This window comes from Notamacropus eugenii, chromosome 1, assembly GCF_028372415.1.
Source record: "Notamacropus eugenii isolate mMacEug1 chromosome 1, mMacEug1.pri_v2, whole genome shotgun sequence".
In the NCBI taxonomy this organism is placed as follows: Eukaryota; Metazoa; Chordata; class Mammalia; order Diprotodontia; family Macropodidae; genus Notamacropus; species Notamacropus eugenii.
In genome coordinates this window covers 3,101,600-3,125,197 of record NC_092872.1, presented here as the reverse complement: position 1 = coordinate 3,125,197, position 23,598 = coordinate 3,101,600, and the positions used below count along the sequence as shown (strand labels likewise).

Sequence of the window (23,598 nt, the reverse complement as noted above, 5' to 3'; positions counted from 1 at the left end):
GGGCGGGGCGGAAGCGAGCCCCTCGGCAGCCCGGCCAGTCTGCCCATCCCCGGCAGCTCCGGGGGGCCCGGTCAGCTGTGGGTGCCGGCCTGGGCAATCTCCCGCCTCCTCGCTCATCACTTGTTGCTCCGCGGGGTCCTGCGCCTGAAGGCCGGTCAGCCCCCCAGACAGGGGCGCTCGTCACGTCCGCAGGACCCCGCCCCGGCGGGCAGAGGGGCCCACGCTGCCCTCGTCCCCCTGCCCGGGGGGCCGGACGCTCCCAGGGAACCTCTCCTCCCTTCCCCTGGTCTCCGCCGGTGCCGCGATCGCCTCCCCGCGAGGAGGGGGAGGGCCCCGGCCCGCCCCCCCCAGAGCCCCCCCCCCCCGGAGCCCTCCCGGCCCGCCCCCCCAGAGCCCCCCCCCGGAGCCCTCCCGACCCGCCCCCCCAGAGCCTCCCCCGGAGCCCTCCCGGCCCGCCCCTCAGAGCCCCCCCAGAGCCCCCCCGGAGCCCTCCCGGCCCGCCCCTCAGAGCCCCCCCGGAGCCCTCCCGGCCCGCCCCTCAGAGCCCCCCCGGAGCCCTCCCGGCCCGCCCCCCCCGGAGCCCCCCCAGACCCCCGCCAGCCCCGCCCCCACTCCTCCGGCCCCGGGGCTCTTTAAGAGCTGGGCACGCCCCCTCCGCCGCCGCGGTCACGGCCCACGTGAGCCCGGGGAAGCCGGAAGCGGAGCCGCCGGGACGAGCCCCCGGCTGGGCAGGAGGGACCCGGGCCGGAGGGGGCATGGGGGGGCCCCGAGCCCGCTGAGCCCTCGGGTAAGAGCGCGGGGCGGGGGCGACCCCGGGCGGGGAAACGGAGGGCCGGGCGGGGAAACGGAGGGCCGGGCCGGAACCCCGCGCCCCGGAACCCCGCGCCCCGCCTCCGGCCCGGGGCGGAGACCCCCCCCGTTAGTACCCCGGTCTGTCGGGAGGAGCCGCCGAGGATTGCATTTTTCTCGTGCCCGGCCCCGGGGGGGCAGGGGAGGAGGCGCCTGGGACACCCCAGAAACGGCGCTGCCGGCTCGGGGGCGCACGGGCAGAGCAGGGGCGGGGCCGGGCCGGACCGAGGGAAACTCGGATGGAGCGGGGACGGGGCTGTGTGAAGTTGGGGGGCTTAGAGGTGGGCTTTGAACAGCCTGGCGCCCCCCCGAGCACCCCGCGCCCCCCCGGGCACATGGCCCCGGCCGCTGTGGGAGGCGGGGCAAGGGCCCTTATTCGGGTTTACAGACCGGTAGGTTGAGCCCCAGAACCGGACCGGGCCGGGCCTGCTCTGTGCCTAGACAGGAACCTCCCAGACTCTCCGGAAGTCAGGCCTTGGCAGCCAGGGTTCCGAATGATTCTAAAAAACCCGAACCGCTTTAATCACCTTCTGAAGCGTCTGAATTCCCCGCGTGTCTTCCGGAACCGTGCGGGTCGGACCCCTAGAGCACGGCCGGGAGCTGTGCGGGAGGGCCCCGCACGGTGACAGACAGCCGCTGTTAGCATTGATTAGTGAAGCCTGATCGATACGTGCTGTCACGCTGATACTTAACGAGAGGTGTCTGTGTGTCCAGCGGTCCCCGGGGGCTCCTCAGTCCGGTTCGGGAGAGGGGCAGAGGGCAGAACTGTGGGCAGCCAGCACCTGGCATGTCTGACCCTTTGTCTTAAGCCGGGAGAGGGGCCCCTGCTGCCAGCCATGTGGCCTTCTGACCCAGTCCCAGTCGTGCAGAACCAGTCCTTTCATGAAGGGGGTTCTGGAGGCTGGGATCCAGTCCGAGGGCCCAAGCGGGCCTGGAGGCCACCTGTGGCCTCCCCACCCCCACCTTAGACAGCGAGTTTCCCAAGCCGACTTCAGATCCCCTGGGGGGAAGGAAGGTGGAGTAGAGCCTTTGTGTTCCTGCAAGTGCTTGTTAACCTGTGTAACCTTTCATCCCAACTTGTATTGATTACTGAAGGTCCTGGGAACATGGTTTTTGTGCTTGTGCTGTGATCAGGCCTCCCTGGCTGTCCTGAGTTGGCCAGCTCAGATGAACTGGGCTCTTGTTTTTCTGTGCCCTCCCCTGGCAAGCTGTTACTTCTCTCAGTACGCTTGCTGCAGCCACCTCCTGCCCTCCTGCTTTCTAACCAGGTGGTAAAGCTCGTGGGAACCATGTGTAAAAGAAGAGGAATAGGCTGTTTTCTAAAGTTGAGAGTGCTGAAGAGTTGTGCGGCAGAAAAGTAAAATATTAGCCTCCTAATTAGAGCTTCAGAAAGGCTTTTCTCTAGGGTTTTGTGTCTCCCAGCATCCTGTTATTAATAGGTATCTGGGTCTTTGCCTCCCCTCCTGACTCCAGCAGCCCTGACTGTTACTGACCAAAGGACTTGGGAAGGTGGGTTTGAGAATCACGGACCTAGAACTGAAGGGGTGCATGGAGATCATGCCAGCCCACCCCTTCTTTACAGAGGGGGAAGCTGAGATTCAGAGAGATGGAGAGAGGGGGATGTGCCCATTGCCACATGGCTAGGAAGTGGCCTGAGTCTTCTTTTTGCTGGATGGTCATCCTGGCCTGGCTGGGGGAAGGTCACCGGAGTTGCCCACGTCCCTCTGGGTTCAGGCTTTGCTCAGGGCAGTACTGTCACTTGACTGGGTGTTGGGTTTCCCTCCCTTAAGCCAGTCCTACTTCCCTCCTTGCAATTCAGGTTGAAGATGGTGTGATGACACTCAGGCCTTCAGAGCCTCAGTGACTGTGATTAAGAAATAAAGAGGCTTGTGGCTTCTGTCATCCTTTGTTGGTACCTTCTAGGTCATCTGGCCAGCAGTAAACATTCCTGGCCCCTCCCCTGGCTCATAATTTCCAGTGGAGGGACCCGAGGACTGTGGCTCCCACAGAGTCAGGGAGGCTGGAGTGAAGGACACTGCCTTCCCTCCCCTCACTCACCTTCCCTTTGACCCCTTTTTCTCCTACAGCATCTCTCAGGGAGTGGAGGGCCCAGAAGCCATGTCTGAACTACTACTCCTGGGCCTGATTGCGGCCCTGGTGCTGACCCTTCTGCTGACTCTGCTGGCCTTTGCGGTATACTCTGGGCTGCTGGAAGACGTGGTAGTGAGTGCAGGCTCTCCCCCAATCCGGAATATCACACTGGCATACAAGTTCCACGTGGGCCCTTACAAGGAGTCAGGCCGCTTATTCACAGAGAGCTGCAGCATCTCTCCACGCCTTAGTTCCATTGGGGTCTACTATGACAACCCCCACACGGTAAGTGGTGGGCTGGGGAGGTGCTGGGTTTGGGGGAATCCTGCTTCTTCCTGGGCCCAGGGCTTGGTTCTGCTGGACTGCTTTGAGGGCCAGCTTGAGTGAAGGGGTTTGCTGGGTGATGATCCTTCCTCTTTGCTCCTCTAGCAAGAGGTCTTCACCGTGTGTTTGAGATTCTGTCCCTCCCCCGCCAGCTTCCCCTAGGCTAGGCCTTTGATGGCCAGGCACTTCAGCCTCTTCTGAGAGGTGGCTCACACATATCTCTGGTACTCTCCCCATCCACAGCTCCCCACCTGCACCCACACTTTGCTCTCAACCTAACTCCATTGCCTGTCTCCGGGTGTCTACCCAGTTAGGATATTTACTGGAATTTGTGCTATTTCTGTGTTTCCTCTCTTCCTTTTACACCTTCTCCCTTTTTCTGGGCTCAGTCTTCTGGGCATAGGGATGAGTGGTGTGAACTGCGGGGGAAGCTTGGAGTGCAGGCCTCTCCCTCTTTGGGGGAATCAGAATCCCTCCATTCAGGCTGCCCATCCAGCCTTCTCATGTTCCTTTCCACAGCCTTTCTCATATCCCTCTCACCTCTCTCCTTGGGCCTCAAGCCACCCTGTTGAGAGCAAAATTGGCCAGGTAGTGGGATGAACCAAATCGCCCTTAATGCCTAGGATGCCTGACTGGCTGAGCAGCATCGCTGCCCTGGGGCCAGCCAGCAGGCTACCCGCCTCTCCGTAGGTGTCTGGCTGGCTTGGAGTCCTGGGAAGTGAGTCAGGGCTCTCCAATGTGGCCTTCATAGCATGGGGAGGTACAATCCACAGCCTGGTGTGCTGGCATCTCAGGGCTTTCCGCCCAATGGGCAGGGCTCCTCAGCTTCTTTGCTCCTCAACCCTGTCTCAGTCTATTCTTTCCCCACACCCAGAGTTGGCTCTGGGCCTAGGATTTGGAATTCCCAGCTCAGGTTTCCACCTCTGATGGGTGGGCATGGACTTGGCAGACTTTGGTGGCTCCATCTGTTCTGCTCACTAAGCTTTACCTCTTCTGTGCCTGGGCCAGGCTTCCCCTGTGCTCAGGAGATCAGTAGGAAACTCTATGATGCTAGAGTCCCCACCCTCTCCACCCCAGCTTCTGTGGAAGCATAGTTGAGCCATGCACCTTACCAGTGGCCACCTACACTGCCTATCTCCCATTCATCTAGCACCTAGCTCAGGTCAGGCCCCTGACCCAAGGCAACATCAGCCCCAAATAGAGCTGTCTCTGCTGAAGCAGAGGGAGTGGAGGGAAGATAGCCTGCCTAGCACTGACCCACTTAGTCTGCTGAAACTTCACAGCCAGGCCCTGAGGAACAAAAAACTGCTTTGGGGGGCTTGAAGTGCAAGCAAGGCGGGGGACCCCAGCAAGACTTGAAGCTTGTCTACTGCCTCCAGGTCAAGGTTATAGCCCGACCCAGTCATTGATGCTTGGGTTCCAATGGCCCAGACGTAAATGATCTCACAAAGCATTGCCCCTAAAGTACCCAAGACAGGTGTCCAGAGTCATGAAGAGCCTGGGAAGGGAGCTATACGGCATCTGCAGGTGCTGTATGAGACTTCCTTTGTCGATTGAGTTGGACAGACCCTTATCATCTGACCCTACCGGATTCCCTGAGGGGCCTGGGGGAAAAGGATGGTCTTCTCAAACTTGTAATGGGGGGTAGGGTGGGGGGGCAGCCAAGCATGGCCTTGGGACTCAGTTCTATAACTTGGGGAGAGAAGTCAGGCTCTCTTCTTTTCTTTCCTTCTCTGCCCCATCCTTTCCTCTCACCTTGACCTGCCTCCTGTTCCCCCCTCACCCTGCCCCAGTCCTTCCAAGAGCTTGGACAGACTTGTGCCTTGGGTCCAGTTCTCTGGCCTTGGCTTTTGCCCCCTCCCGTGTATGGAAAGATAGAAGAGAAGTGCTTTAGGCCCTCTTTCCCCTTGCCGGGCCTCCTCCACCCAAAGAGATAAAATCCCACTGGCCAAGTTTTAGTTTGAGCTTTAGGAGGTTTTCTGTGATCCCAGTCCCTCCTGTCTCAGGAGGAGACATTGCAGGAAGCCCCTGTGTCCTTATTCTACGTCAGTGCCACGTCACTGCTACTGTGTTGTGCCCAGGGACACCTGTCTCCACCCACTGAGGGAGCCAGGCATTACCCTTGGGGGTGACCTCAGTGCCCTGGACATTTCTGTGAAGTATTCACTGCTTTCAGTGAGTGTCCAGAGCTTAGAAGGGATCCAGCACAAGAGCTGATGCTTTATGTCACCTCTTGCTTCCACCACTCTGAGAGGGGGTGCTCCAGGTGGTATCATCCTTACTGTTCCCTCACTGAGGATCTGGAGCCCTAGAAATGGGGAATAACTGCCTGTGGCTGCCCAAGTACTCAATGTAGGATTGGAACTCATTTGCCTCCAGCTCCATCCTTCCTTCCACTGCCTCTTAAAGGTGATCACAGCTAGGAAGGCAAACATCTCTGTGTTTGGATCAGCTCCTGTTCAGTTAATGGCCCAGTGCATGACTTGATTGGGTCACAGTTTAAAGCTCTAAAGACCTTGGGCCACCCTGGCTCCCAGACCCTCTCTGATCAATCTGGTTCATAGGGACTTCCCAGACTTCCATCCAGGGATGTGGCCACAGACCTGGCATCCAGGGACTACCTGTACTGCCTAGCAGGGGGAGACTCATGGACTAGGGTCATTTCTACCAGAACTAGCTTTTTTTGTATACAGGACTAATGTGAAGTCAATAGACCCCTTCTCAGAGTAACATTTTTGAGCAATTGAGGGAAATACTAAATTTTAGTTTTAGAAATTAATTGAAATAAAGGTATAATTTTTTCCCCACCCAAGTTCTGGGTCTTCCTGAAATCTCTCTATGTGGTCTGTGGACCCTAGGTTAAGAACCCCTGAATTACACCTTTAATAAACCCATTCTTTTTGTTTAGGCATCTTTCCCTCTCTTCCTTCTCTCTCTCCCCTCTCCCCTCTCCCCCTTTCTCTCCCCCTCCACTCCAGTCTCTCTCTTCCTCTTGCTATCTGTCTTTCTCCCTTCCTCAGTGCTGAGACCGTCTCAGCAGAATGGGTTAGCGTGCTGTTGGGTTGGTTGGGGGTAGGTTGGTAGCCAGACTGGATGTCTGGCAGTATTCCTTGAAGGATTGAGAATTACCTCTGTTGCAGAAGGAAGGGCTTCCAGAGAGAATGATGCCCAGTGGCCTGGGATCCTAGATTCCTGGCCTAGAATGGAGCTCCTTGATGAGCCTGGCCTCAGTGAGGGTGTCAGGCCAGGTTGCTCATCATTCTCAAATGCCCACAGACTTCACCTACCTCTCCCCTCTCCCTCTCATTTACAGGTGGCACAGGAAGGTAGACGCACCCAGTCTTTTTATGTGGCTCTGGGAGGCTCAGCAGCCTTTAGTTATTAGCCTTGGGGCCTAGGGGGAAGGGGAAACTGAGGCCCAGAGTGACTGTGGTGACTCTCCTAAATAGGAGTGGAATGTGGCAGGTGAGGGCTGTTCCCCTGCCCTCTCATTTTTAGAGAAAATAGAAGCTTTATTTGTCTGTGGGTAGGAAACCTTCTTGTACTCAACCACATTTCCCTGGGTGAAGCTGGCTTTCGCTCAAGCATGTGTGTGACAGGGACTTGGCCAAGTATGAATTTTTGGAGTCACCTTGCTCTCTGCTCTCATCCACTGGGGACTCAAAACTCTCTCCCCTGTCCCCCCAAGTGACCTTTCACTAATCCTTAGCCTTTCTGGATGGAGAAAGGGTCATTGGGGCTCCCAAGGCAGCCCCTGAGGGCACTAGGGAGAGTCTGAGATCAGTCCCTAAACCGATGTGGCCATCTTTCCCTGAGCCCCTGGGCTTTGTGCTGTGCCAGCCAGCCCTCTTCTGAATGAATTCAGAGTATGGGGTAGGGAAAGGAGGGAGAGCTGCTCCCTGGAAAAGCTGAGGAGAGACAAGCTGGAACCAGTAGAAAACAAGGTGCTACCCATACCGAAAGGGAAGGGAACACACATGTATTAAGGTCTACTGTGTGGGAGACCTTGTGTTGAGCACCTTATGAAGAATGTTTTCTTCTGTCCTCATGGCCGCCTTTTGTGATAGGTGTGCTTATTGTCCCCATTTTGCAGTTGGAGTTTAAATGACATGCCCAGGGTCATGAGGCTAGTAATACTTGAGACTGCGTTTGAACTCGAGTCTTCTGGACTCCAGGCTCAAGAAACTGCCTAGCAAAGCCAGACCCCAGAAACCTAGCCATCGGCACCACCCGCTGAGACCTGGTGAGGAGAGCTCACTGGGGCCCAGGGCTCTGGCCTCAGCAGGCTTATCCCCAAACAAGTCCAGGCTGGCTTCAGACTAGGATGGAATTCTCTCCACCCCCTTACTTCCCTTTCTCCCACACACCTGTCTCAGTGCACTCCCTTCACCCTGAGCCAAGGGTTGGGGGGACCCCGTGGCTGCTAAATGCCTATCTGGGACTTGTGCAGACTTCTTGGGGTGGAGAAGCCCCACTGAGCTGAGGCAGGCAAGGCCTGATGAGGCCCTAGCTCAGCTTACTTTACCTCCTAGGCCAGAGGCGGGATTTGGCTCCATCACAGATCTGTTTACTTGTCTGTTTACTTTACCTGAGCACTGACCCCACTTTGGGCCACCCTGCCAACTTCCTGCTTCTGCTGGCTCCCTCCCATCTTTCCTCTGTGGAGATCTGAGGTGGCCAAGTTGGTCTCACCTTAGAGGGGACCTCCTCTCCCCCAAGAGAAAGGGCAGTAGCAGGGTCAGGGAGCCGGAATTTCCTTAAGCAAGTGAATGAACTACCTCTCTGGGCCTCTTTCCCCGGTAATGTGGTAACGATACTTTGCATGCTGTAGAGTACCCTTCCCCCAGATCCACACAAGGAAGTAGCATGCATGCCCTTCAGTTCATTTAAGCTAGTTAAGGATCTGGTGCACCCTGCTCTCTGCCAGTTTTCCTTCAGTGAAAGACAGTGACTCTTCAGGGCCTTGAGTGGATGAACTACGGCTTCATAATTTCAGGGCCCTGACCCCACTTCTTCCTTAAGCTGGGAGGGTGACCTCTCCTCTTCTTTCTTGGAGTTGCATCATCAGTGATCCTTCCAGAGACCCGGTGGTGCCTAGAATGTACATGTAGTTTGATGGCAGGGGGAGGAGTTTTTTCATAGCAGATAGCTTTGTGTTCCTGACTTTGGAAGAAAGGAACGATAGTGATCCACAATGCAGTGGATTCACATTTACACATCAGTGGAAATGGGTGTTCCAGGTCTTATTTTCACTGTATCTTATGCAGAATAGAGACTAAATGTTGTCAGATTAAATTTTATTTAAAATTTAGTTTCAGAGCAGTTTAAGTATGACTCACGGTCACATAAGTAATAGGAGTTGGAATTTGAACCTCCTTTTTCTTGACTTCAAATTCTGCCCCCTTTCCTCTACACATTGGGATGGGGAACCTCAAGTTTGGATTCAGTCAAACGGCCAAACTTGAGGACCTGGTGGGTTACACGTGGCCTCAAGGCTGCAGGTTCCCTCACTGTCAGCGTAGGCTGTGTTCAGGTAATGGAACCTAGCACCTGGGCCAACCTAGCACCTAGGCCAGTATCACCTGCTTGGAATGATGGTGCATTGCCAAATGACATGTGAAGTCGTTTCAGTGCAGCCCAGGTGCGTAGTGCCTTGGACACAGGAGATATTTCATAACTGTTTATTGAATTGTTGACCTGGGCTATTGTAGTAGCCTTCTGGAGGGTCTCCCAGCTCCAGTCTGTCCCCCATCCAGCTGTCAGATAGATCTTCCTAAAGCACAGGTCTCCCCATCATCCCCCATTCAACAAACTCCCATGGATGGGGAAAAAATTTGGAACTCAAAAGCTTGTGGAAGTGTCTGTTGAAAACTAAAAATAAATTAATTAATTGAAAAGCCCCCCCAAAAAATTTAAAAAACAAACTCCTGTGGCTTTTTGTCACCTTTAGGATCAAATATATATCCTCCACTTGGCATTCAAAACCCCTTTTCACTTGGCCCCTTCCTACCTTGCCAGCCCCTTGTACCTTGGGACCCCCACCCTGTGATCCATTGACACTAGCCTCCTGGCTGTTCCTTGACTAGCCTTCTGACTCTTAAGCAGTTGGCCAGTTGTTCCCCCATGCCTGAAATCCTCTGCCTCTTCATGTCTCTCTCCTGGCTCCCCTGGCTTCTTGAAGTCTGAGCTAAAATCCCATCTTCTGCAAGAAGCAGAAACTTAATCTTCGTGCTTTCCCTCTGAAACTGTGCCCAATTTATCTTCTATACATCTGGGGCAGCTGGGAGGTGAAGTGGAGAGGATGGAGTCAGGAAGACTCAACTTCATGAGTTCAAATCTGGCCTCAGACATTTACTAGCTTTGTGACCCTGGGCAAGTCACTTCACCCTGTAGTTTCATCTGTAAAATGAGCTGGAAAGGGAAATGACAAACTGCTACAATGCATTTGCCAAGAAAACCCCAAATGAGGTCACAAAGAGTTGGATACACCTGAACAGCAGCAGACAGCCATATCTTGTTTGTGTGTAGTTGTTGGCATGTTGTCTCCCCCGTTAGACTGTGAGCTCCTCCATCCCCAGGTCTTATCACAGTACCTGGTACCCCTCTGTCCTTCTTGGGGGTTCTCCCTGGGACATGGTAGGGAGGGAAAGAGAAAAGGAAGTAGGTCCCGAGATTCCTATCCTGGAGCCTGATAGCTACTAAATAAATGACATCCAGGGAGATGGGCTTGGGTCAGCATGCTTGTCTGTTGAGGTGGACTTAACTCCACCGGGAATTACCAGCCCTGTCAGCCAACCAAAAGGACACTGGGTCCTTCTTTGGGCAAAAGTCTTGTGTTTTGGTAAATTAAACCTCTTAACCAATGACCCAGTCTTTTGGGAGGGGTCTTGAAATCATTCTCATCTGGGGTGGAACTAGACAGTAATAGGGGTCAGTGGACGTGAGGCCCTTGAAGAAACCTGGCAGGAGGGAGTGAGTTCTTCATTGATTTCCTTTCTCAGGGAGTAGGGCCAAACCTCAGAGATCTGAATTCACCCCCTTCCTGTTGGGTAGGGGTCTTCCTATCCTGACCTCCTTTCCAACAATCAACGAATGAATGAACAAAAGAAGGAAAAAGCATTTATTAAGTACTAACTGTGTGTTAAGGGGCAGTGCTCCAGATACCATTGGAGAATTCCTTAGCCAGAGATCCTAAAATCCTCCCCCCGAAGGTTAGTTTAATTAGTATCCACTGATGGGCAGTCATCAGGAGATAGCACACTTAGATGAGTTTTTACACAGCTCTAAGGCAGATGACAAAAGTATCCTCTGCCCTCAGGTGAGCCACTTTCCTAATTTTGCAGGTAGGTTGTCAAGTCATTGGGGGTGGGGGCAGAGAGGGAAGAGAATGTCTTCCCTTTGGAGTAAACCCACAAGCAGGTCTATTCCTGTCAAGGGGCCTCCTTGTAGTTAATCTCAGACAGTCTTGATGGGATCAGAGGTCTCTCTATTTCATCTCCTCAGAATATATGTGAGAGAGGCCTCTTTTGAGATAGAAACAGCAAAACCCTCTAGACTTTATTTCTTTGACCTCCAAGGATTTCTGGGGAGATGTCTTCCCCACATTCACAGCACACAGGATTTGTACATTTGCTCCACAATACAAATACACATGCAAAGCCTTCCAGGAGTTTGACATTTTAATAAAGAAGATAATGCATAAGGAACAGTGGCCAGGAAGGGGCACCTTAGTCCACAAAATAATGAGAGAAGATGAGGGGAGCAGATTGTGATCCCATCCTGGTACAGTAGCAGCATTGGTTTGCTCTTAGTTTGTGGAACTTTCTTCTAATCCCAGCAGAAATTCAGGCAAATGCCTTTGGGTGGCTTCCTTAGACCTGAGATCTTTAAGTCCTGAAAGCCCTTTCTCAGAAGGAAGAAGCCTCTTTCAGCTTCGCTGAGGAGCTGGCTGGCTGTGCAGACCTTTGCCTCTGCCTCTGCCCTGGGGGGCGGTGTTTTCCCCAGCTTGTTGCCTCCATTCTTTGGGGAGGAAGGGCTGTCCAGATGCTGAGATGTACTGCCCCTAAGCCACATTGGACATTGAATTTGGCGATGGTTGAGGGTGGGGTGGAGGGATAGGGAAGCTTGTCACGAGAGGAAACCAGCTGATCTCTTGCCTTGGTGACAAAATTAAGTCCAAACCGGGAGCAAAAAGGGGCAGCTACCTGCTACTGCCTTCTAGGACCTTAAAGGCCCTGACAGACTTTTCATTTCCTGGAGGGAATGTTTTCCTGAAGTCACTACTAGGCTGGGCCTGCTCCTGGCTGTTAAGGAGCTGGTGCTCAGCATTTGTCCAAGATTCCTGGAGGATTCACTTGCCTGGTTGAGAAACAAATTGGAGGGTGACCAGTCTCACTTGTAATGTCCCTGGTGTGGCCTCTTCTGAGAAACTGAGGTGCCCAGAAAGGTTAGGATTTGCCTGTCTTGCTGATTTCTAGGAAGCCAGGTGTCCTGCCCTCTCGCTTGCCCCTCACCCCAGCCTTGGCACCTGCCAAGGATAGGATTTGCCCTAAGACTTTGTAGTTCTTCCCCTTTCTGTCCAAGGCAGTGCTTAGCCTAGTAACTGCCACATAGCGATTCCTTAATAATTTGTTGTTGATTGATGGAGTCACTTCAGAGATAGTGTGGGAGGGGAGAATGTCCCCTCCCTAGAGGGCCATGGAAAAGGTTTGAGCACGGAGCAGGCATAGCTCAGAGCATCTGAATGGAGGAATTTGTTCTGGGCCTCTGGAGCCTAGAGGTCTGTACCAGGTCAGCAGAAAGATTTGTGTGCTTTCCGGGGAGCCCGGAACTTGGGGAGGCCCCATGTTTGTCTGTGAAGGAGCAGGTGCTCCCTCTATCTGCAGCAGTTGTGAGTGCAGGGCCCTCTGAGGTCATTGGCACAAGAGCAGGCAAAATCATCTAATCCATCCCTCTGGGGAGAAGACCTCAGAGAAGGGGACATGACTCGTCTGAGGTCGTGTGGGGAGTTTAATGTTAGGGAACCCCAGGCCTCCCAGCTACCTAATAAAGGAGATGCACCGAGAGGGGTCAAGGTTGCTACTAACTTCGGTGTGTGGTAGAGTCCAGAAGCTAAGTGATCATGTCCAGAGGCCTCAGGGAGGGCTATGTCTCCCAGAGTGGGGGAGCGAATGGGCCCTGTGGAAGAAGAGAAGGCCGACATTGGTAAGAGACTGGTTATCAGCCAAAGCACATTTAAGACCAAGGTTAAGACTTGGCCATGGGGAAGGACAGTTTAGGGCAGGGGTGGGGAATCTGCAGCCTCAAGGCTGCACAAGGTCCTCAGGGGAGGTCCTTTGACTGAATCTAAACTTCACAGAACCAGTCCTTTTGTTAAGGGGATAAGGTATAGACAAAATCCATTGTGGGCCATCCAGGGGAAGACACCTTAAATTGTAGAAACACCTGGGCTCTGGTGGATGGAAGTAGTAAGGGCTGGAGCTCCTTGCCCTGCCCAGGATAGTTAGGAGTCTGAGCCTGCGATGGCATCAAACAACAGGAAATGGAGGATGGAGTTGAGGGGATGCAGAGCAGCCCCTCAAAAGAGGAGCCTCAGGGAATAATTGAGTATTGAAGACTGTTCCATGTCATGGCCTTGGAGCAGAAGCAAGGTGACTTATTAGGAATGTTCCAAAGTCCCTTCAAGCTTTGAGATCTTGGGAAGTGAGTGCAGCTAGTAAAGTAGCCTGCTCCACCTGAGGTCTCTTGGCTCTGGCACTCAGATGATCTCAGTGAAGCTGGGGATCATGCCAGGAGGCAGAAAGTGAGCCAAAGAGCAGAAAGCATGGGGGGAAGTCAATATTCTTGGGTTTACCCAGATACACAGATCAGAAATTAGAAAGGACAGTGGAGCTGAGTCACACCATCTGCATGGTCCTCACATCAGAGAGGAAAAGTTAGGGATACAAGAGAAGAAAAAAATGAGGGGTCCTGGAGAAGCCAATGTGAAGGGCTTGTGATTGCTTGGTGCCCCTAGGGAAAGCTTTCTGGGGGCTGAGGAAAGACCTAAGTGTTGGCAGGGGGGTTCCCAGACTTTAACAAACTGGTAACCTTTGATCCGAACTTTGTTTTGAGAGCCTTCCCTCCCACCTCCATCTGTCCGATGGAGTCTGTCATCGTCTCCTGCCTGGGGCTACCTGCTTCCCTCGCCTTCTCTCAGGCTGCCAGCTGGAGCGTTCCAATCCCTAATGAGCACCCAGATTCTGTTTCCTTCTCAATTCCTTATTTTCCTATCAGGCTCAGAGAATGAGCCCCTGGCTGTCTATAAAGCCTTCTGAAATCCTTAAAAGAGATTGGGGATAGGGGATTAAGGTGAGTAGTGTGAATCTTTCTGTGGGCCATCAGCTCAAGCTTCTTACCACATCTGCAGGCCTCCCTGTTGCCTTGGGGTGGCAGCAGAGCAACATTCCACCTGGACCGTTGTCGAGGAGGAAGAGCCAGAGAAGTTGGCTTCACCTGTTTCCGAGGCGGCCTCCCCTCATGCATCATCCTTGCTTTGTGTCATCTCTGATTTGACTCTCAATGTTATGTGCCCCATATAATACAAGTCCAGGGGGGTGTCTAGGTTGGGGAAGTCTTTGAACTGATGCTGGGACATCAGGTAGTTTCCTCATCTATAAACTGGGGTTAGAGGCAACTGGTTGGCACAGTGGATAGAGCCCTGGGCCTGGAGTCAGGAAGACCTGAGTTCAGATCTAACCTCAGATGCTTAACTAACTGTGTGATCCTGGGCAGCTTGCTAAACCTCTCTGCCTCAGTTTCTTTAGCTGTAAAATGGGGAAAGGGACATAATAGCAGCTACCTCTAAGTTGTTGTGAGGATCAAATGAGAGAATAGTTATAAAGCACCTAGTACAGTCCTTGGCACAAAGTAGGTGTTTAATAAATGCTCTTCCTTCCGCATAGGCTCCAATAAAAACTCGTAAAAGCATTTTGCGGACCCTAAACCACAATATACAAGTCATCTGTGATTATTGTTACAGTGGCCTGTCTGAGTCTGTGCTTCTGCTCGTCTCTCAGTTGATTGCCTTGGCCTTCCTGTGACTAGGACCCTTCCTGCCCAAAACACCAGCCCTGACACCTCACTTGTTTTCTGCCTCCCTGAAGGTTCCTCCAGAGAAGTGCCGCTGTGCTGTGGGCAGCATCCTGAGCGAGGGTGAAGAATCACCCTCCCCTGAGCTCATCCGCCTCTACCAGAAGTTTGGCTTCAAGATCTTCTCCTTCCCAGCCCCCAGCCATGTGGTGACAGCTGTCTTCCCCTACACCACAGCGCTCTCCATCCATCTGGCTGCCCACAGGGTCCATCCTGCTCTGGACACCTATATCAAGGTGAGGCTTGAGACCTTAAGCACAAAGCGGCAGGCCCGAGGTAATTTTGAGGAAACAAGGACTCTGTGTAGAAAACTTGAGAGAGGAGTTATCCCTTCTTCCATTTGGTCTCAGCTGCCAATATATTACAGTGCTGCCATGCTGGGGGTCAGGCAGCTAGGTGGTACAGTGGATAGAGTGCCCAGCCTGGAGTCAGGAAGACTTACATTCCTGAGTTCAAATCCAGCCTCAGACACTTACTAGCTATGTGACCCTACATAGGTCACTTTAACCCTGTTTGTCTCAGTTTCCTCCTCTGTAAAAATGGGCCGAAGAAGGAAATGGCAAACTACTCCAGTATCTTTGCCAAGAAAATCCCAAAAGGGGTCACAAAGAGTCAGTCAGGACTGAAATGACTGAACAACAACCTGGGGGTGGAGGTTGGGAGTACTGAACGAACCCTGTAGGGATGGAACCTCAAGAAATGTCTCACTGGGAAACTAAGCATCACCCAAGAGTCTCAGTTGGCAATAGTGTCATCTCATTGGAAAGGATCACCCTGGTTTCCTGGCATCCACCACATATCAGACCCCCTTCAGCTCCCAAGGATCCTGTGTCCTCCCTGGCCCCCAGGCCATTTTCTCCTCCCAAATAGGCAGATCTGTCTGAGGTTAGGAGAGTACTGGACCGAAGAGGGTTATTCTCACTGAGAAGGCAGCCTTTAACGTTCTCTCCTCCTCTCCCACCAGACCCGTCTGTGCAGGCTGCCAGCCCCTGACCCTGGGAAGCTCCAGGCACTCTGAAGTCAGCAGTCGGGGCAGGCATAGAGATAGCTGGCTGTACCCCATCTTTGCTCCCTTGTTCTTCTTGTGACCTGGGTGACTTGTTTCCTGGGGTTAGCTTAGAAGGAGCACAAAGCAAGGGCCCACTTTGGGAATGGTCGAGCTGGACCAGGCTCTACAGAGGGAAGGTCATGGCAGCCATTGAGGGGACAAAGTGTGAGTGGATAATGGAGGAAGGGAGAAGAAACTTGATAGCTCGACCGGGGTTTCTTCTAAGCGTTGGGTTTTTAAAACATTATTTTTACGTGCTTTTATTATTTCTCCCTCTCAGTGCCCTTCCCCATGGAACAAGTCAAACTAAAACAAGCTGAAAAATAAAACCCTCCTCACAATTATGCGTGGTCCAGCAAAACGAATTCTCCCTTTGGCCATCTCCAGAACTCTGCATTTTAAAATCCGTCCTCTCTGGCAGGAGGATGAACGTGGTGTCTTTCGTTGTGAGTGGTTTAGCGTTGCATTGATCAGAGTTCTAGAATCTTCGGAAGTTTTTTCTTCTGTATTATTGTCATTGTGTCCTAGTTTTGTTTTCTCTGCATCAGTTCGTAGAGAAGTCTGAAATGACCCTTCTTGTCATTTCTTATAGCACAGTAATGTCCCAGTAGTCAGTATTTATTAAGTACTGAGGGCTGAGGATACACATTTGTGGGGGAGGGGGGGGCAGGAGAAGATACTTGACCAGACTTGGTGAAAAAGTCAGAGAAATCCTAGAGTAGTTCAGCCAGTTGAGAAAATGAGGAAGTGTCTAAGCCGGGGTTGTTGCTTAAATGGAGATTTGGAGTTCCTGGCCTCCCCCTCGGATCAGAAGACCAGAGGGTGGAGATGAGGTAGAGCCCCAAGGCCAATGAGATCTTACAGGATGAAGAGGTTATCCCAAGGATGAGCTTCCTGGGCACAGTGGGGAAGTCACATAGGTCCCACAGTAATGTTCTAGCCTATCCATACACCAGTTTGTTTGGCTGTTGCCCATAGATGGGGGGCACTTCATTCTTGGTTTAGAGCTGCTAACGAAGTTATTATATGTAAATATTATATATAATATGAGTTTATATAAATATTATGTAATATATACATATATTTTTTTGCCCATATAGGTCCTTTTCCTCTTTTATCTCTTTGGAGTTTAGGCTTTTGTTGTTGTTCAGTCATTTTAGTCATGTCTGACTCTCCGTGATCCCATTTGGGGTTTTCTTGGCAGAGATACTGGAGTGGTTTGCCATTTCCTTCTCCAGTTCATTTTATAGATGAGGAAACTGAGGCAAACAGGATGAAGTGACTTGCCCAGGGTCACACAGCTAGTAAGCTGTAGTAAGGGGCCAGTTTTGAACCAGTGAAGATGAGACTTCCTGACTGCAGGTCTGGCACTCTATCCACTGTGCCTGCCACCTAACTGCCCAGAGCATAGGCCTAGTAGGGGAATGGGCTGGTCAGAGGTTATGTACCTTAATTGCTTTGGGGTGTAGTCCTTTCCAGAAGTTACAGCTTCACCAGCCGTATGTGGATGATCCTGTTTCCCCAAAGCCCCTTTCACATGGCCATCTTCTTCTGTCATCTTTGCTGATCCAATAGATGTGAGATAAAGCTCAGTTTGGTATCAAAATGTTTAACAGGGAGCAGTTTGGAGAATCTTCCAGAAGGTGGGTGGGGTAGAAGGCCACCGTTAGGGCTGGGCCCCTTTTATGACAATACAGAGTAGCCAGTTGGTGGGGTGCTGGCCTCTTGGGATGGCTTGGAGCAGCCTTAGCTGTCAGCATCATGGTTTGGTAACAGCCAGAAGAGGGAGCATGAGGGAAACTGCCTCCCTCGTGTGTCACCAGAAACTCCCTTTGCAGACCCCTTTTCCTTCAGCCAGGGCCTGGTGCCCAAACTTAAATTCACATTAATAACCCTTTGTTCACTCAGGGCTGGACAGAAGGCGTTTCTCTGTGTTTTCTCACCTTTCTGAGTGCTTCTTAGACCCTCCTCTTGGGAGAAGCCCTTTCTAGGGAGGCAGGGCCAGCCTGATAGAAATGGTTTCCCCAGCCCTCACCCCTACCCTGAGCCAGTGACGCTGCTTTTGCTTGTAGGCTCTCTGTGATGAGGGAGCTTTGAGAGTAGTTCTCACCTGGACCCCCTCCCCGCTGGGGTCTTTTCTGTGGATGCTTTGTATCTGGAGGGCCAGTCTGCTGTTGGGCAGAAGAAAGTTGTTTTGGAGTGCAGGCCTTGTGTGAAAGTGTGTCCAAGTACCAAGACTTTTCCCTGGATTCTTGTGTCTGGTTTTAGATGCCTTTGTCCAAATTTCCCTACCTCTCGGTATTTTAGGTACTGATGTCACGTCTTTGAGCGCTCTCACTTCCCTTGGAGATGGAAAAGGACATGAAATATAGGTAGTTCTTACCCTTGAGTCGTAGGGCTCTCAGCCTCCCATTGTTTGTGGGCATGCATGGACGACCTTCCCTTCATCGAGCTGTCCAGCTGTCCAGAGGGAAGCCTGCTGGTACCTTCCCTTCTTCTGCCTCCTTAGGACATCATTTCTGTTATCTCCCCTTCCCAGAGGGGCACTTCCTGAACCTTCCTTCAGTCTGAGACAAGGTGGGACCCTCAGGTCCAGGAAGCTCACAGGAGGAGTTGGTGTAGGTGGGCCTGGATTCCAAGGGCCTTGAATGTTTCTGTGGAGGCAGAGTTGTGGGAGTCTGTGGAGCTTGGTTCCCATCCCCTCTCCTTTCCTCTCCCTAGCCTCCTCCACTCCCACTGTGGATACAGGGAGCGGAGAACACTGATGAGCCTCTGAGCCCTTCAGAGCCTCTGCTTCTTGGGTCCTGCTAGGCTGTGCACCCCTTGGCCATGCGTGCCTTGTCTCTGGGCCGCTAGCTTCATCTGAGCCTTCTTGATCTGAGTCTGAAGATGCTGATGAGCTTGCGTGGCTTGATGGCAGCCCACCACTCTCCTGTTTCAAAAGGAGTAACTGTCTAGGGGATTCCTGGTAAGTGGAGAAAAAGAAGGAGAGGAAAGAAGCCTAAGGAGGAGGTGGAGGGGATAGTCCTGATAGTGGCTAGGAGGAGTCAAGGGAAGAGGACAACAAAATGTCCCTTGGGAGAGCATTTGGGCCCTGGAATCCCCCAGGCCCAGCTCTCTGGCCAAGAATGCTGGCCATTCCTGGAAGGACCCCCAGAGGAGCCCAGCAGCCGGGATGATCAGACCAGATCCCAGTCTGTGGTTTACACACTGCCAGGCCTCACTCATCAGTCTTCTTCCCTACATGGCTGCCCAGGAAGCTGGGGCCCTCTTGTGTCTCCAGGTTGGTTAGAAGCTAGGCTTCCAGCCTCCTTCTTCCTTGTCAGCCCCTAAGGACTTGAGGGATGAAACACTTTGCCTGCCAGGTCAGGAAAGACATGAGTCATCCTGCTCTTGGTGGGGAAGGAGCAGCAGCTCTCCCGGGTCGCTCTCTGCATCTCTGCACACCCTCCATGGCCTGCTTCCTGGTCCCAGGACCTAGGCAGCCCCCATCGGCCACCTCTCTGAGAATGCAGGACTCAGCTCCGTGCACCTTCTGGAAAACCTTTCCCATTCCACTTTTTCTCCTCAAGTCATCCAGTTTTTAATGCCTGTTTTTAAGCTGTTATCTTCTAATAGAATGTAAGTGCCTTCTGGGCAAGGACTGTCTGTCACTTTGGGCTTTTTATCTGATCTTTGCTCGTAATGAGGGCTTAGTGAGTTCTGGCTTGTTAAATGAAGAGGAAAAGCGGCAGAGATGCCCCAGAAGCCACAAGGCCAGGACTGCTTCTTCTGAGCCAGCCTCAGCATGCATACCTGGTCCTTGTGGTCCCTGGCCTGCCCCATCCTGCCCATTGTGCCGGGGCTAAGGGCAGGGAGTGATGCTCCTGGGCTTTTTTGGTTTTTGTTCAGTTCTGTAAGTCTTCATTGGGGTTTCTTGGCAAAGATATTGAAGTAGTTTGCTATTTCCTTCTTCAGCTCATTTGACAGTTGAGACAAACAGGGTTAAGTGACTTACTCAGGGTCACACAGCTAGTAAATGTCTGAGGCCAGATCTGAACTCATGAAGATGACTCCAGACCCAACTCTCTATCTCCTTTGCCACCTCACTGGGCCCTGGACATTAAAGAGTTAGAGCCATCCTTACCAGCCCAGGGCTCAGATTAGCAAATCAGCCCATAGGTGGCTTCCAGCTGATTAAAGCCTTTACCTCCCAAGTCCCAGGGTGTGAACCATGTAGAGCTAACATCTGCTTAAGAAGCTCAGGACAGAAGAGGTTCATTGTATAGGATGCTGTAGTCCAGGCACCAAGGACCTTGATAGTGTAGAGTTTATGAAACTTTGTATGTAGTATAAGTAGCCAAAGAGATGAAGGCTCGACGAGTCCCCTTCTGTCCTCGTTCCCTGGTCCGCTAGCTTGTTAAGGGAGAGAACAGCTGCCAAGGTTACAGAAAGCAGCTGCTCCACTCTCCTTCCAAGGCTCAGTTCCCAGAGCTCTCTCCTCCCCACCCCCACCCCCCCTCCTTAGATGCACTCACTTTTGTCTCTCCTGTCCCCCTTACCTGGCAGTGCTACCTCCTAATTGGCACTACCTTCCCTGTTAGGAAGGTTTGGTATTACAAGGAAGAGAGAGAAGGTTTTTCACTCAGTTGATCCAACTTCAGTTTATTGAATAACAGATAGGCATATCCTGTAGGCATAATTATACAAGGGAGTTACAACTTGCATATACAGGTCCCTGCTGCCTGATGGGTCTCCATCTCAGGTCCACGAAGTGGAACCACACGTATAACTGTCCAAAAGGTTGGTCACATGCAGACAAATAGTCTGACTGCTGGATGACCCACAAGTGTTGGGTTTCTTTTACACTGACCCTGTCAGTGGGTTTTATGATGAGGTGACTCCTCCAGTCTGGAATAACAGACCTCCCATCCCCTCTGAATACACCTATCATAAGGAGGTGAGATAAGGTTAAAGACAGGGTAGAATTCCTTTGGAGTCTGCCGGTATTCATCAGTCACTCTAGCTATCTGTGTCTGCATGTCCTTCCTCCTCTGGGTGAAAGGCAGGTGATCTGATTGGACTGAATTACCCATTTGGTCCTGGCACAGAGCACAAGCATGGGCCCAGCAGGGAGCATGAGCATGAGATCCAGACTGGGCCAGGCTGGTGCAGAGGGAAGTAGGCAGAGGGATGGCCTCTGTCCTTGGTCCAGTTCCATGCTCCTCACTCCCTTCTCTGACAACCTCACGGCGCCATCTTGTTCAGTTTTTTCAGAGCCAAGTAGCTGGCCCTCCTGAATTCACTTGTTCTTTGATGTGGGCACTTCTTGTGTACATTGTTCTGAACTGGTGCTGAGAGAAATCTCTGTGCTTGTAGCAGAGAAGGACGATACGGATGCATGTCATTACCACCAAAGGCAGAATGTAGGAAGGGCCCAAAGAGAGACACAGACAAAGTTCTTTGGGCAGTCCAAGGACAGAGACCATTTCTGGTTAGAAGGGAATAGGCAGCATTGGGATCACAGGATCATCTTAAACAATGGGCAGTGGGTGGGGATTCTAAGCCTAGGAAAGAGAGTGAGCAAAGGCAGGGAATGCCAACCTCAGGAGTATGGGCTTTTAATGATAGGTAATAGGGAACCATTGAAGATTGGGGGTGAGGTGATGATGCAGTGAAAGCAGTATGTATCAGAGGAGGAGAGACAGAAGGTCTGGCTGCACTGAAGAGTCATTTAGAAAGCTGGTAGATCGTCCAGATAATATGGGACGAGAACTGGTAGAGATAGGGTTAGAGTTAAGCTGCTGCAGTTAAGAGCAAAGTCTAGGCTCTCATCTTTTACCCTGTCTCACATGATGAGGCGACCTTACTTCTTACCAACACAAACACCTCTGCCTGCTTGCTCCACCCCATCTCCTCCAGTAAACAGCCTCCTCTGCCATCCCCATCCTTTCACTTAGTTTCATTCTGTCCCCATCCCCATCGTGACTGCCCACACACATCCTAATGGAGTCCTTCCACCGTTGCTGCTTACCATCTTATGTATCTTCACTCTTTGTAGCTAAACCTCTCTCTCCCAGAGGTGCCTCCCATTACTCTCCTGGCACTCTTGTCTTAACCCTTTACAATCCAGCTTCTGACCTTGTCATTCCACCAAAGCTACTCTCTCCAAAGCTACCAATAATCCCCTGGTTGCCAAATGCAATGGCTTTTTCTCAGTTCTCATTTTCCTTGACTTTTCTGCAGCTTCTGACACTCTCTCTTCCTGGATAGTCTCTTCCTCCTGGGTTTTCAGGTCACTGCTCTCATGGTTCTCCTCCTACTGATCTGACCACTCCTTCTCTGTCTCCTTTGCTAGATCCTCCTCCTGATCACACCCTCTAACTGCAGGTGTTCCTCAGGGTTCTGGCCTGGGCCCTCTTCTCTCTCTGTTCTACTCTACTTGTAGATCTTTACTTTACATGGGATCTCAACAGCTCCCATGGATATAATTACAGTCTCTGTGCTGATGAATCTCATTTCTGCCTATCCTGCCCTAAACTCTTAACTGCTTTTCACATGTCCAGGAGACATCTGAAACTCAACATGTCTGAAGTGGAACTCATTGCCATCAACTGTCCACTGTGTCCTACCTTCCCTATTACTATAGAGGGCACCACCATCTTCCCTGTCCTTTAGGCTCTCAACCTAGGAGTCATCTTGACTCCTCACTGTCTCATCTCGCTGCTCAGTCCTGGCTGTTGCCAAGGCCTGTGGATTTCCCCTTTGCAACATCTCTCTAATTTGCCCCCTTCTTTTCTCTACCACTGAGACCACTCGGGTGCAGGCCCTCATTACCTCATGCCTTGGACCCTTGTAATAGCTGCTGGTGGGTCTGCCTGCCTCAGGTCTCTGCCCTCCAACCGTTTTCCATTCATCCACCAATGTGATTTTCTTAAAGCACAGGTTGAATCATGTCGCTCTCCTCAGCAAATTCCAGTGGCTCCCTAGTACTTCCAGGTGCAAATATAAAATGCTCTGTTTGGCATTAGGAGCCCTCCATAACCTAGCCTGCTCCTCCCCCACAGGCTCTCAGACTCAGGGACACTGGCCTCCACCCTGCTCCACAGACAGACTCTCCACCTCTCAGCTGTCTGCCCCCCCCCCCCCCACCTCCTGGCTTCCGGTACGTTCTAGCTAAAATCTCCTCTTTGCAGGAGGCCTCCCCTGGACGCAGCGTGTTTGCATGTCTGTTTTTCTCCGTTGAGCACTTCGTCTCTTGCCTCTTTGTATCCTCAGTGTTTAACGTAGTGCCTGGCATGTAGTATGTTTATTTATTTTTACCAATTTAAAAAATTATGAATGTTTATTGATTGATTGAAAATCAGGAGCTAGCTTCTCAAAGTAAGCCCAGAGCCTCCGTGGTATCTCTGCCATGACCTGTCCCCTCACCTACTGCTTTTCTTTCTGGCTCTACTAGTATTGGAAGGAGCCTTAGAAGGGAGCAGTGCTGATCGAGCCAGCAAGGGAAGGAACCTTAGTGATTGTCTCATACAAACTTTTCCCACATGGAGAAACTGAGGCCCAAGGAGGTTCAGTGATTTGTACATGGTCAGCATCCCTAGAACTAGCACTAGAACCGGGCCACCCAATGCCTGGTGGGTTCTTTACCCACATAACACACTGCCTCTCAGGTTCTCCCTTCTATCTTATCCTCTTATCTCCTTCCTGACTAACCTCTGAGCTCCCCTTCTAGCTCAGTAGCTCCAGCTCCAATGCCATTGACAGAAGGCCCTTCACCACTCTGCTCACCCTCCCAGATGCTCCTAAGCGTAGCAGCGTCCCCCTTCAGGGGTGGCCCTGGCCCCAGAGCAGGTCTGGCCAGGGTGGACCACAGAGGGAGCCTTGGGACTTCAGGCTCTCCTAACGTGGCTCAAGCTCTCCTTAGCATTGTGGGCTGCCGTGTCACACTGGTCACTCTCACTGTGATTGTGCTTGCCAACCATGAAAATTCCCCATTATTGCTTCAGACCAGCTGCTGCATCGTTCTTGTCAGGTTGATTTTTGAGTCCAAGATAAGACTACATTTATCCCTGTTGAATTTTGTCTTATTAGCCTGGGGTCCATGGATTGCCAAGGATCCCTGGACAGATTTCAGGGGGTCCATGAGCTTGAACAGGAAAAAATGACGAACTTCT

At 52.1% G+C, this 23,598-nt stretch overlaps 1 protein-coding gene across 5 annotated transcripts in view; it reads left to right on the top strand.

Moving 5' to 3' along the window:
* The window catches only part of TEX264 (testis expressed 264, ER-phagy receptor), a 37,590-nt gene that overhangs the window by 335 nt on the left and 13,657 nt on the right, over positions 1–23,598 (top strand). For 3 of the 5 annotated variants that reach the window (XR_011976392.1, XR_011976393.1, XM_072650461.1), the window contains exons 1-3: positions 636–787; positions 2,937–3,225; positions 14,409–14,630. Coding sequence is in view for 3 of the 5 variants with exons in the window: in XM_072650461.1 (XP_072506562.1) it covers positions 2,968–3,225; positions 14,409–14,630 (480 nt within the window). In the remaining 2 variants the exon portion in view is untranslated. Of the gene's footprint in view, positions 1–635; positions 788–1,080; positions 1,242–2,936; positions 3,226–14,408; positions 14,631–23,598 lie in introns of those variants that run through there. The other 2 variants (XM_072650463.1, XM_072650471.1) reach the window with 2 other exon arrangements.